The 14324-nt window shown below is 24.6% G+C and overlaps 2 protein-coding genes across 2 annotated transcripts; both read left to right on the top strand.

Moving 5' to 3' along the window:
• The first annotated feature begins 373 nt into the window (after positions 1-373).
• Positions 374-10605, top strand: LOC134833970 (endophilin-B1). The gene is made up of 6 exons (XM_063848483.1): positions 374-582; positions 3063-3496; positions 4201-4264; positions 5815-6005; positions 8661-8829; positions 9757-10605. Exons 1-6 carry the CDS (start codon positions 499-501, stop codon positions 9865-9867), a joined length of 1053 nt encoding a protein of 350 aa, XP_063704553.1. The 5' UTR covers positions 374-498; the 3' UTR covers positions 9868-10605.
• A 1530-nt stretch (positions 10606-12135) lies between these two features.
• On the top strand, positions 12136-13749 carry LOC134837399 (pickpocket protein 28-like). Its single transcript, XM_063852775.1, has 2 exons — positions 12136-12260; positions 12387-13749. The coding sequence occupies exons 1-2, from the start codon at positions 12136-12138 to the stop codon at positions 13747-13749; spliced, it is 1488 nt and encodes a 495-aa protein (XP_063708845.1).
• Positions 13750-14324: the final 575 nt, after the last annotated feature.

Here is a 14324-nt window from a genome sequence, read left to right on the forward strand (position 1 = left end):
CATCTGCGACACGAAAACAGGGAGGCTCGTGACCGAATTGCGCGGGAAATCCATAGTGACTGAGTGAGACGATGTGAGTCGGCTGAAATTGAACTGTTATACATCTGTCAGGTAAGTATACCAGTACTGGTATACTTACCTGACAGCATATAACAGTATCACTTTCGATCGTCTCACTCCGTCACTTGGATTTCCCCATGACATCCTGTCACGAGCCTCATGTATGCCAGTTATAACAGCTGTATAACAGTATCAATTTCATTCGTCTCACTCCGTCACTATGGATTTCCTCATGCAATTCAGTCACGAGCCTCAAATTGGTGTTCCGACGTCGTTAATGGATGACGCCTTAGTCGTCTGTCAAACGAAAAAAAAAATACAAAAAGGTCTCGCTAAAAACAAATTTCATAACAAATTGGAAAGAAAAAGTGATAAATTGGCATTAATTGTGATAAAAAATCGCAAAAAAAGTAAAAAACACTCGAAAATATTCCAAACATGAATATAAATTTGCCGGATTTGAAAAAGTTTGCAAAAGAAGCAGGCAATCAAATTTCTTCTAATTTTCAGCGCGTAGTGCAAGTAAGTGAATTCTTCGGAAGCAATTTTTTTTTCGTGTTTTGTAACATGCAAAAGAATGGAGAAAAAAATGAAATACTCGAGAAGACAATGAACCGTAACGTGAAGTTAATTGTGTCAAACGTGAAAAAAGACGACGACGGAAGACGACAGCGATGTAAAAGGTCACGCCCTTTGAAGTGAACTCTTTTTTGCGGTTTTTTCCGTGGAAATTTGTTTTGTGTGGAAAATTTTATTATCGATAATTGAAAGTTTTTCACACAACTCGAAACACACACACGACAACTCGTGAAGCCTTATGCGCCGTGTGTGTGTTTTTGTGTATGCGGGGGTGGTTTTACAAAAGTTTTATTACACAAAAAAGTGGTTTTAGTGCATTGGCTCGGTTTGCGAAATAATTCTAATGAGTGATGGGCGACCTTGATTTCTTGATGCCAAAATTACGAAACTTTTCTATTCATTCATCTTCGTTGTTAGAAAAGTGCGATAGTCATCGTTGTCGTGCATGGAACGAAAAAAAAAAAATAATATTAATATTTTGAATTAGCTAAAAAAATTTAATTGAAGTATAAGTTGTGAAGTTTAAAAAATAAAATAAAAATAAAATAATTTAAATTAAATAAAAAATTTAATAAATAAATTATTAATTAAAATTTACCAAAGAAAATATTTTAATATTGAAAAATTATTAATTTTTTTTAAAATTATTCAAATAAATTTATTTAAAATTATTTTAAATAAAAATAATTATTTTTTTAATAGAAAAAAATAAATTAATAATTTTTTTAAATATTTCATATTATTTCTATTATTTTTCAATTTTATATTCTCAAAAGTTATTTTTTTTATTGAAAAAATTTTAATATTAAATAAATATATTTTTGTAAACCAAACAACTTAAAAAAACTATTTAAAAAAATATAAAAAAATAAAATAGTTAAAGATTTTATAAAAAAAATAAAACAGGTATAATTGCTTGAAAAATTAGTTAAAATCAATTAAAAAATAATTTAAAATTATTTTAAAAAAAATTTATTTTATTAAAAAATAATAAATAAAAATAAATGAATGAAAAAATATTTTCAAAAATTTTTTAAATTATTTTCATTACTTTATTCTCGATTTTAATTTTTTATTAAATAATATAAATTATTTAAATTTAACTGAAACATTAAATTAAAATAATTTTTTAGTATACCCAAAAAACGTGAAATAAATTGACAAAAATAAAAAAAAAAATTAAAAAATTAAATAAAATAAAAAAATTAAATTAAATTATTAAATTTTAGAAAAAAACCATTAAATAAAAAAGTTCTAAAAAAATAATAAATTCAAAAAAAAAATTGATCAAAAACAAAGTAGTACAAAAAATCACACACTGCAAAAATTAAACGCATTTTATTGTACTCTCGGTGACTCTTTTATTATTATTTATTTATTTACTTTACGAAAATAGTACATATACACGACAAGCAGGAGTGAGAGAGACATGATGTGATGTGTAACAGAATTGATTGATCAAGACTTTGACGCCGCACCGTCGTCGTTCGTCGTCGTCGTGTATTATTTGTTTACTGAAACATGACATAAGACAATTATTGCATGTCTCAGTGTTTGAATAGTCAAAATTATGCAAAATTGTAATACAATTGTGTTTGAGGGGATCATCCATCAAGAGAGCAGCAATTGATGACGATTGAATTGTTTGACAGTTTTGATAGATTACTCGACAACTTTGACAAATTTAAGCGTTTTTTGATGGATTTTGTGTTCGATAAATGATGAAATGGAGATTAAGTTATCAAAAAATTTCGTAAAAAATTATTTTTTGTGAAATTTTTTATTAAAGATGAGCAATGACGATCAATTTGTCAATATTTTAAAATTTTTTTTAATTTTTTTTAAATTTTTTTAAATTAATTTTTTTTTTGAATTTTTTTTTTTAAATTTTTTTTTCAAAATTAATTTTTAATTCAAAATTTATTTCAAAATTAATTAATTAAAAAAAATAATAAAAATAAAATTAATTATTTTTTAATTTAAAAAAAAAATATAAATTAAACTAATTTTGATAAGAAATTTAAACAACTTTAAACAACAATATTTTTTTCTAATTAAAATTCATAAAAATTTAATTTTAACGACAAAAAGTTAATTTTCTGCCGTCATTGTTTCTCATTATCACTCCGCAACTCGAAAAATTTTAATTCTAAATTAATTGAATTAAATACCGTGCGTTCATTAGTAGTTGAATATATGCGCGTTAATTCATCATTATACATCTATTTGAACTCTGCTACTTGACAGTGACTTGTAGCTGTATTAAGTTTCTCCGTTTCGCATGAAAGACGAGTAAAAGAGGAATGTTTTTGAATGAAAAGTAATCTCCGCTAATATTAATTTATTTTAATTGCACGTCATATATTCACGACTTTTTACCTTTGACTAAAAAAAATTTTTTTTTTGCAATTTTTCTCGTTAAGTTGACTGAGGAGAAACTTGGCACTGCTGAACGCACCGAATTAGATTCACATTTTGAGAATTTAGCTGAGCGCGCGGAGTGTTCCCGAATATGGACAGAAAAAATCGTCAAAGATACCGAAGCGGCGCTCATTCCGAATCCGGGATATCGCGTGGAGGATTTCATTTTCGAGAAAATCGACAAACAAAAACCCACGCGTTTGAGCAACATGGAGTACTTGGGTTTGGATATGATTGAAGCAGGCGGCGAATTTGGGCAAGATGGGCCCTATGGCAAGGCATTGATAAAAACGGGACAAGCAGAACAGAAATTGGGACATATTGAACGGGATTTTATCAATGCGAGCGCCACGTGCTTCACACAGCCCTTGCGACGCTTCTTGGATGGCGAAATGAAGACAATTATCAAGGAAAAGGGGATCCTTGAGTCGAAGAGGTGAGCTTGGTTTGGATTAATTGAAATAATTTTCGGATTTTTTTTCCATTTTTTATCAATTTTTTTGAGAAAAAAATAGTTTTAAGAGCTAAATTTAATTTTTTTAATTTTTTAGAGCTAAAAGTATTTTAAAAATTTTAAAATTTTTAGAGCTAAAAATATTTTCAAAAATTTTAAAATTTTTAGAGCTAAAAAAAATTTTCAAAAATTTTAATTTTTAGAGCTAAAAATATTTTCAAAAATTTTAAAATTTTTAGAGCTAAAAATATTTTCAAAAATTTTAAAATTTTTAGAGCTAAAAATATTTTCAAAAATTTTAAAATTTTTAGAGCTAAAAATATTTTCAAAAATTTTAAAATTTTTAGAGCTAAAAATATTTTCAAAAATTTTAAAATTTTTAGAGCTAAAAATATTTTCAAAAATTTTAAAATTTTTAGAGCTAAAAATATTTTCAAAAATTTTAAAATTTTTAGAGTTAAAAATATTTTCAAAAATTTTAAAATTTTTAGAGCTAAAAGTATTTTTAAAAGTTTTAAAATTTTTAGAGCTAAAAATATTTCAAATTCAGTGTTCAGAAATTAATTTTTTTTCAAAAAAATTTAATCAAAAAATTTCATTAACTTACCCTTAGATCCTTAAATTTAAACAAAAAAACTTACAAATTTATTTTAAAAAAATCTAAAATTTTAATTTTTTCTCCTCAGATTGGATTTAGACGCCTGCAAGAATCGCGTTCGCAAAGCACGAAGCATGCTTGGACAACAAACGGTAAGTTTCATTCCCAAAATCGTTCAAAAAATTATCCTCATCACACGACTTTTCCGCCAAACTAATACAATAATGAGTGTTTTTCTTCTTTCTCTTTTTTTTCATCTCTCCTCTTCTGCTAAATAACAAAATTAATATCGAACGTACTATAAATGTACATAAAAATGCCGCAACTCATCTAACAACCTTCTAACGTATATCCTGTGTGTTTTTCTGTTACCATTCCGTAAATGTGAATATTTGTGTGTGTTTGTGAAATCAATTTCGGCGAAATCAATACGCTTCGAAATTAAAAAAAAAAAAACAACAGAAAGACGGTGTTCCGCCCGAGATCACACTTGAACAGGTACCTTGTAACTGTAGATTTGCGCTAAATTTTATTTTAAACATAAAACTAGATACAATGTTTGCCAAATTAACTTCTACTCTATACCTACTTAGATACCTTCCAGGAATAGAATGCTATCCATTCATTTAAAATTGTATTATTAAAGAGTTGTGTTTCGCATGAATGACTCATTTCAGTTATTTTTAAAGACTCGTTTTTCATTTCACTTTAATAAAATATGGTTTTGTACGAGCTTCACATTGCCAACTATCTGAAAAAATATTCATAACACAAACAAACTAAGACTTTAGGCGAAAGCAATGAAGAAAAATGTTTCATGTTTCAAAGGGAAATTTAAAAAAAAAATGAATTAGCAGAAAGGCGATTCTCAAATTTCAAAGGGATTTTTTTTTAATTAAGGAAAAACTGAAAATTTGATGATTTTTAAAAAGATTTTTATGAGATTTTTAAATAATTTTTGGTTTTTTAACAAATTTCAAAGGGATTTTTTGAAAAATTAAAAATTTGACAAATTATAAAAAAAAATTAGGCTTAAAAATTATTTTGTAAGGTCTGAATTAGCAAAGAAGCGATTTTCAAATTTTTTTAACAGATTTTTATGAGTTTAGAAGAATTTTCAATAATTTTTGGTTTAAAAAATGAAAATTTGACAAATTAAAAAAAAAAAAATTTAGGCTTAAAAATTATTTTGTAAAGTTTGAATTAGCAAGAAGCGATTTTCAAATTTTCAATTTTTAAAATTTTATGAAATTTTTTACTTTAAACTGTTTTAAAATTTCAAAAATTATTTTTTTAAAAATTAAAAATCTGAAATTTTAGAAAAATTGAAAAAATTATAAGGATAAAATTTGAAACATTTTTCTCCATTGAATTTGCCTTATTTTGCCAAAAAAAAAAATAACACTTTTTGTTTTGTTTTTCGTTCTTCTCGATTCGACACACACAATCACACTCGTTCACACACAAACTATAAAAAAAGCAAAAGGAAGAAGTATGTATGAAAGAATTTTTCGTTTTGAGAGTTTTTTTTCTTTATTGCTTGCACAAATTATTTGTTTTTGTTGACTTTTTCCACATTTTTTTGGTTTGAACTTTTTTGTACAGGCGATTTTTTATAATTTATAGCTTTAAATTAATTAATTTTTGTTTAATTTTTAATTAATTCAATTTTCGCTAATGACTTTTTTCGCACATTTCACAGGCCGAAAAGGATCTCCGTATCGCTCAATCCGAGTTCGATCGACAAACGGAAATCACAAAATTGCTGCTCGAGGGAATTTCGACGTCGCAAGCCTCACATTTGCGACACTTGCATGCGTTCGTCGAGGCGCAAGTCCGTTACTTTAATCAGTGCAATAAAATAATGAATGATTTGCAGCGGGAACTTGCCAGGTGAGTTTTTTACAAAATTATTTTAAATTTTGCACAAAAATCCTTTTTTCACATAAAATTCATGCGTAGGCGAGACTTAAATTTTAACATATGTGTTGCATGTGTAGCTTGTAAATTTCCCTTTCCCTTTTGTCGCATCTCCTATTTCAACCCCGTTAGGTAGTTTTATGTGTGTGGGTAGTTGATATGGGAATAACAATGATTTATTTATAAGCACCCTTGATAATAAATTGTTGAAAAGATGAGAAAATGATGGGTGTTTGGTATAATGTGACACAATTTCATGATTTTTCCGGGGCAATTATTAATAGAGACAGCGATAATTGATGTTTAACGTGTGTAGGTAGGAAAAGTTGAATGTTTATTTTCATCGACAGCCCTTGTTGATGTAGAAAGTTTCCTTGAACATATTTTTGTCTCAAAAGCTCAAAATTTTTTAATAAAATGTTTAAAGTGATAAAAAATTTTGAAAAGTCAAATTTATTAAAATTTTTTATTTAAAAAAAATAATTTTTTAATTTTTAAAAATAATTTTTTATTTTTTTTTAAATTAAAATTAATTATTTTTAAATTAATAATTTTAAAAAATTAAAATAAATTAAATTAAAATTATTTTTTTTTTAAATTAATAATTTTTGAAAATAAAAATAAAAAATTAAAAAAATATATAAAAATTTTCTTTATTTATAAAAATTTTAATTTTTAATGAAAACTTTTTTTTTTACTTTTTTTTAAATTATTATTCATAAAAATAATTTCCATTTTTGGAAAAATTAATTTTAATTACAAAATTTATTTTTTTTTAAATTTTTATAAAATTCTTAATTTTGATAAAATTAATTTTAATTTTTGTGAAACTTTTTAATTTTATTTAAATTTTTTTAAAATGTTGGTTTTAATTTTTTTTAAAAATTCTAATTTTATAAAAATAATTTTAATTTTTACAAAATTTTTAAAATAATTTAATTTTTTAAAAAAATTTAATTTTTAATTTTTAAAAAAATAATTTTTTAATAAAAAAATTTTTAATTTTTAATTAAAATTTTTAATTTAAATAAAAATTTTAATTTTTATAATTTTTATAAAATTTTTAATTTTTAAAAATAATTTTAATTTTTATAAAATTTTTAATTTTAATAAAAAAATTTAATTTTTAAAAATAATTTAAAAAATTTTTGTAAAAAAAAAAAAAAATTTTTGTAAAAATTTTTTTTTCTTTTATTTTAATTTAATTTTAATTAATTTTTTTAATATTTTTTTTCGAAGATATAAATTCTTGAAGGTCTTTAAAACATTTAAAAAAAATTACTCTTCCCAAATATTTGCCGCAATAAATCAACGAAATGTCAATTAATTAAATGCTCATTATTTATCGAACGCTATTTGCTCAAAAATACCGTCGCTCGATTAGATTCATAACGAAAACTCCCAAACCCACGCTCGTTTCTTGTTATCAATATGTGTCATATTGGATCATATTTATTTTCCGTTATCGTATCAGCAATTACTTAATCATCAATTAAGCTCAAGTTTTATGGACTCATTCATTAGAAAAGTTCGCTCAACTTTTATCATCGTTTGACGTCAAATTATTTGTCATGTTCTGTTGCATTCATCTTTCTGTGCACAAAGTTTTTTTTTTTAATTTTTTTTCTTTTATTTTTTGAGTGTCTGAAACGCAGTCGTACAAAAAAATACTAACACATTTCCCGTTTTCCTTTTCTTCTCTTCTCTTCTTTCTTCTCTTGACATTTCCTAAAAAAAAACATAAAAAATGAAAAAATTCGATTTAAACCAAATTAACAGCATGCGACCTCCAACTCCTCGTTTACGAATAAATAGCGAAGATTTTATTGATAACGAGAGTCACGGGCCTCCCGGTGAATCGAGTAGCGACACACAATTCTTATCACTGCACTCACAAAATAATCTTACAAATAATCTTACTTATTCTACTAACAACAACACAACATCAACGTCAAACTCATCGACATCGTCCTCCGCCAATTCAGCCATCATCATAAGTAGCTATGATGGAAAAATTGCCGATTTAGTTGCCGATAGTGATATTCAAGACATTTCTGTGCTTTAAAAATTTTTTTTTTAATTATTGATTTTTTTCTTTTGTTTCATTCATCGCTTTTTTCGTTCATGTGCTTTTAAAATTTGAAAAAAAAATCACAAAAAAGCCACAATTAAATATTGGCAGCTTTTCATATCACGAACGCACATTTCACTGCTTTTTCTATCACTCAAAACTCTTCTTCCTTAAAAAAAAAATGAAAATCTAGAAGGTTGTGTCATTTTAAGCTCTTTTCTAAATTAGATCCGTGTTAATGGAGACGTCTGGTTTTTTACTTTCTCCAACGTTCTTCATTAGCAGCTCATTCGAAGACTTTTTACTCTCCATTTATCTCTAAAAAAAAAAATCAAAAATTGTAGTTAGCATGTCTCTTCCAAACAAATTTTTTCTACAAAATTTTTTAAAATCGATAAAAAAGCATTTTTGGCACTCTTTTAATCGATTGTCCATGGTAAAGTGTCTTGTTAGTAGAATATTTAATTATTTAAAAAATCACGTAGTTCGTATCATTCACTGAAAAAAAAATTTGAATTAGTAAAAATTGAATGTAATGCATCCATAAAATTACTTAGTTTGGGAGGCCCGCAGCCATACGTTCCCGTGCAAGGTTTAGATGAAGATACGGCATCGCAGAATCCAGGAGGCACCGTCGACTTAAATGGCATCCAATTTCGTCGGGCACGCGTTTTGTGCTCTTACGATGCGAAAGATGGCACAGAGTTGAATTTGACTGCCAATGAGGTGAGTTTTTTTTTCTGAAAATATTAAAAATTTAAATTTAAAAAAAATTTAAATTATTTAAAATAATTTTTTTTTAAAGTTAAAATTTAAATTTGTAATTTAAAAAATAATTTTTTTAATTAAATTTTGATTTGAAAAAAAAAAATTAATTAAAAAATTTGTATTAAAATTTTTTTAATTAATTTAAATTAATTTTTAAAAAAATACAAATTGAATTAAGTTTGAAAAAAAAAATTTTTTTGGTAATTTTTACTAATTTTAATAAATTTTGAAATTCAATTTTAATTAAAAGAAAAAAATATTAAAATTTAAAAAAAATAAAAAAATATTTAAATTAATTAATAATTAAAAAATTTAAATTTGTATTAAAAAATTTTTTTTAAAAAATTAATTAGGCCGCTCCAAATTTTTTTAATTCCCCTAATTTCAAAATTAAAAATCCAATTTAATAAAAAAAAAAGTTAAAAAAAATTGAATTTTTTGGTCTTTTTCCTTACTTTTTCAAGAAAAAAATTTTAAAAAATTTTAATTTTAAACATAAAATTTTTTTCAAAAAAAATAAAATTTTTTTAAAAATACTTTAATCAATTATAAATAAAAATCACTAAAAAAAAATAAAATATTTTTAAAATTTAAATTTTAATATAATTTCAAAACTTTTTATTTTTTATTTTAAATTGAAAAAAAAACAAAAAATTAAAAAATTTGGAACGGCCTTAAATTGAAAAAAAATAATTAAATTAACTAAAAATTAAATTAAATTAAAGATTTGTAAAATAAAATTTTAAACAATTTTATTTTTTAATTAAATTTTATTAAATTAATTAAAAAAAAAATAATTTTAAAAATTAATTAATTTGTAAAAAAAAATATTTTATTAAAAAAAAACATTTTTTTTTTAATAAAATTTCAAAATTTCCATTTCAGATAATTTTCGTCACCGAATGCGTTCCCAACAACCCCGATTACATGACAGGCAAACAAGGGCTCGTGCGTGGACTGGTTCCGAGAGCATTCTTAGAGCTACTTAGCGATTAAATTCTCACGTTAAAAATCGATTGTAAATTTTTGTTTTTGTAATTATTCTTAAGTTTTGTGTCTCTCGCATGTTCGCCATCATGAAAAACAAAAATAAAAAAATTAGACGTTGCAATTAAAAAAAAAAACTAAAATATAGATCGTAAGGAAAAATTTTAACACAAGGCACCTTTTTTGTTAGAAATTAATTTAAAAAAAAAAATGTTAAGAACTTATTAAATAAGACACATGCACTTCCAAGCGATACAAAGCATAGTCCAGATATACGTATCTATAAAAAAAAAAAGAAAATTTAGTCAACTTGGATTTTACTTGAATTATTATTAAAAAAATATTTAAAAATTGGTCAAATAAAAAAATTAACGATCGTGTGAAGACAATATCTAGAAAGAAAAAGAAAAAAAAATATTTATTATTATTAAAAAAAAAATTAGAGAAAAGTTGATGTTTTTTGCTTATAAATTATAAAAAAAAAAAATAATTAAAAATTATCGTTCACTGCCGTTTAAATGGCTTGAAAGATTTTTCCCTCAACAGCTTAAAAAAGTCTTAAATCGAATATAATTTTAATTAATTAAAAATAAATTAATACCTCAGATGGTTGCAACGAAACTTTTAAAGAATGCTCCAGTCAGTCCCGCTTCAACGCATTCCTCATTTTTTTATCGTCATTATTTAAGCATTTATGTCGCTCATTAGAATCAGTGTTCAATTAAAAATAAAAAAAAAATGAGTCAATATATTAAAAGAGTGTTAATTATAATAATAAAATAAATAACAAAAATGCTTATGATATATTATAAAAAAAAATTAGAAATTATTGAAAAAAAATATACTCTTTAAAATATTTAAAAAATATACAAGAAAAAATGTTAAATTATTCAAATTCAAGTTTCTCAAGTTTTCGATTCAAGTTTCGTGTTTTATTAAAATTTTTATCTCAACTTTTGTCGCTTTTCCGAACTTTATCAGTGTCAATTAAGTCTTTGAAATAAAATTTCTTCCTTCTAAAACTCACAAAAATATTAAACTCAAATCCATAAATCGAACAAATTTTATCAACCATCAATTTATTAGTGCCTAACATCCACAAAACGTGTTTTTTTGCAACAAAACTCTCAATAGCCATGACGATTAGTTTTAAATAATTAAAAAATAATTTTAAGTTGACACTCGTAATTAAATAATTATACACAACAAAAAAAACATTATATACCATATCTAATAAAAAAAAGTAAAATAATATTAAAAGAAAACAGTTACTAATGTTATAAAATAATAAAGTTGAAAAAAAATAGAGAAGCAGAAAAAGACAAATAATGAAGAGATTGAAAAGAATGAAAAGACAAAAAGTCAAGATAAAAAAAAAATGGAAGAAATAATGAAGAAAACTTAAACTTATTATCTTATTGTGATGTGTTAATAAAATTAAAAATAAATAATAATTATAAAAATGACAAAGAATAACGTTAATTAATATAAATTAATAAGAATAAAGAAAAAAATTGAAGAAATAAATATGGAGAGTATTTAAATAAAATTTCAAAGAAATTTAATTATCGGAATTTTTTTTCAAAAATGGTAAGTTTTTTTTTTAAATTAAATTCAAATGAAAATGACGCAATATGATTTCCAAAATTCACGAGACGTTTATAAATTATATTATTCTCTTGTGAACTCGCTCTCAAACGAATAATTTTATTAGGCCATTACAATTTTAAAAAAATTACATTGGTTTGGATTTTGAAAAGTTGGAAATGGAGAATCAATGAATAATAAAAGTTTTCATATTCAATAGAATATTTGGAAGACATTTTATATCTTCATATCATTTTATGTGAACCAAAAATAATTTCAATCATTTTCCAACGACGAAATTTTTTAAATTTCGAAATTTTCTAATTTTATCTATGAAAATTATTCAAAAACTTTGGAAAATTACTAAATGTAAAAAGTTTTTTTTTATTTTATATTTTTAAGTTTAGTATGTTTTTGACAGTTAAAATATAAAATACTTTTTTATTGCTTTTCCTTTAATTCCGCCTTGAATTTTTGAAAAAGTTAAGGAAGTTAAATATTTTTTTGAAGTTTTACTTGCCTTTTAAGATATTTATTACTTCACACATTGTCAAAATTACGAAGTAAAAAAATGCACACCTTTTTTCAATTATGATCCTTCCGGGATCTGATTCTATGGTATAAAAATACAAAGCAACTTTTAATCCAATTTTAGTTTTATTGCGAAAAGTGTACAGTCGACAATTCAAAATGGCTAAATGGAATCAATTCAAGGGTCGCTTGAAAAAGAATTTAAGTGCAAATTTTCAGGAATACTGCGAAAAAACGACAATTCATGGAGTTCGTTACGTGGGAGAAGGAAATATATTCAAAAGGTAAAAAATAATAAAAATTGATCCAAAAATATTTGTTTTTAAATGTTAAATATTAAGAATTATTTGAATTTATTAAATTTTTAGTTTTAATTAAATTTTAAATTTTTATTTTTGCATCTTTTACAGAATCGTTTGGCTCGTAATTTGCTGTTTCCTGTTTGTTATTTCTGCTATACAAATTTATCAAATAGTGTTAAAATGGAAACAGAACCCGTTAGTTATCTCGCATGATCAAAAATTTTCTTCGATAGAAAGTATTGACTTTCCAGCAGTAACATTTTGTCATCAAACGTTGCCAGACAAAAAAAAATTTACTTTTACTTTCAAAACGGACAACAATGAAACAGTTTATTCAATTTCTTATAAAGATAACGATCTCGTTGATTACAGCGAAATACTATTTAATGCTGTAATGAAAATTTGTTCAAACAATATGAGTCTTCAATCTGATGATGTAGATGAAATTGAGGATAAAAATTATGGTCCTAAAACTATTTTTGATATTTTAAAGAACAACACAGTAACAACGAGGGACTTACTAGATTATTGTTATGGCATCATCAAACGTAATTGGTGGAATTGTGAACATCAGTTCAGAAAAGTTTTACTCCAGCAAGGAATTTGTCACACATTCAACTTTCATCCAAAGGAAAAAATTTTTCGTTCAAATGTTGACTATCCGCTTGATGATGATATTTCACATTTTTGCAATTCTACTGAAATTTGTTACGAACCCAATAAAACTTTCACTGTAAAAAATCATCGTGATGGATTGTATATTCAGACCGATTATTTCGATAAATATTCCAATACATTTTGTGACCCTCCGCCTACAGTTTTTATCCATAATTCACATGAGATCCCGTGGGATCATGGAATTGAGTTGAAAATGGGAGAGTTCAAAACAACAAAGTTAAGTATCGAGCCTGTCGTCATCAAGACAGATGACAGCTTAAAATACGCCTTGACTCCTGAAGACCGCGGATGTTATTTTCCCGACGAACGTTATTTGAGATTTTTTCAACGTTACTCACAGAAAAATTGTGAGCTCGAGTGCTGGACGAACGCTACAATCGAAAAATGGAATTGTACGATGTATTGGATGCCAGAAACTGATGAAATAGATTCTTGTAGCTTGATTCGTAGCTTTAAGCGGGATACTTTGCAAAAATTAAAGTTGGACAATCAGTGCGATTGTTTGCCGGATTGCAACTCCGTCGAATATAAGGTCAAAAAAATGGGATCGAACATTATCCGTGTAGATTATTTTTTTGAAATAATCTTGGATATCGACATCGCTTTCGAAGACTCGAAGTTTTTGGCGATGCGACGACATTTGAGCTATTCTTTTGCGGATTTTGTGGCGCAAATTGGAGGCATTCTTGGATGTTTTTTGGGCATATCCATTTTCAGCCTCATTGAGCTTGTGTACTTTTGCATGGTTCAAATGTTCAGACAACCAAAAGCTCCCATGAGTCCTGAAAAATAATGTTACATTTTGCAATTATCCACAAAATTCATATTACATTTTCATATCCAATTATCTTCTTATCTAAATGTGAAAAACATGAGTTTTAAATCTTAATAGAAATTATAAATGTGTAAAAATAATAATAAATAATAATAAGTAAAATAAGTAAAAGATAAGTAAAAATAATAATGAAATAATAAATGTTTTATACTTGAGATAAGCTAAATGGTGATAAATAAGCTTGGCAAAAATATGCATTTAAAAAAGCATTTTATGCGCATAAAATATGCATTTAAAATTGAAAAATATGCACAAAATATGCACTTATAGGCAAAATATGCAGTTTTATGCAATTAAAAAATGCTATTTTGAGCATCAAAAATGGAACTCACATGGATTTATTCTACAAAACACTTAATCTTGGCAGAAAACCATGATACGAATATTTTTTTAGGTGTTTTTATTTTTTTAAATGGATTTTGAAAAATATTTTAAATTAAAATATTTAAAATGTAAAAATTTTTTAAAACATTTTTTGACATATATTTAAATTAAGGAAAAATGTCGATACAAACGGTTAAATAAATTTTTCA

This window comes from Culicoides brevitarsis, chromosome 1 (genome assembly GCF_036172545.1).
Source record: "Culicoides brevitarsis isolate CSIRO-B50_1 chromosome 1, AGI_CSIRO_Cbre_v1, whole genome shotgun sequence".
Lineage (NCBI taxonomy): Eukaryota > Metazoa > Arthropoda > Insecta > Diptera > Ceratopogonidae > Culicoides > Culicoides brevitarsis.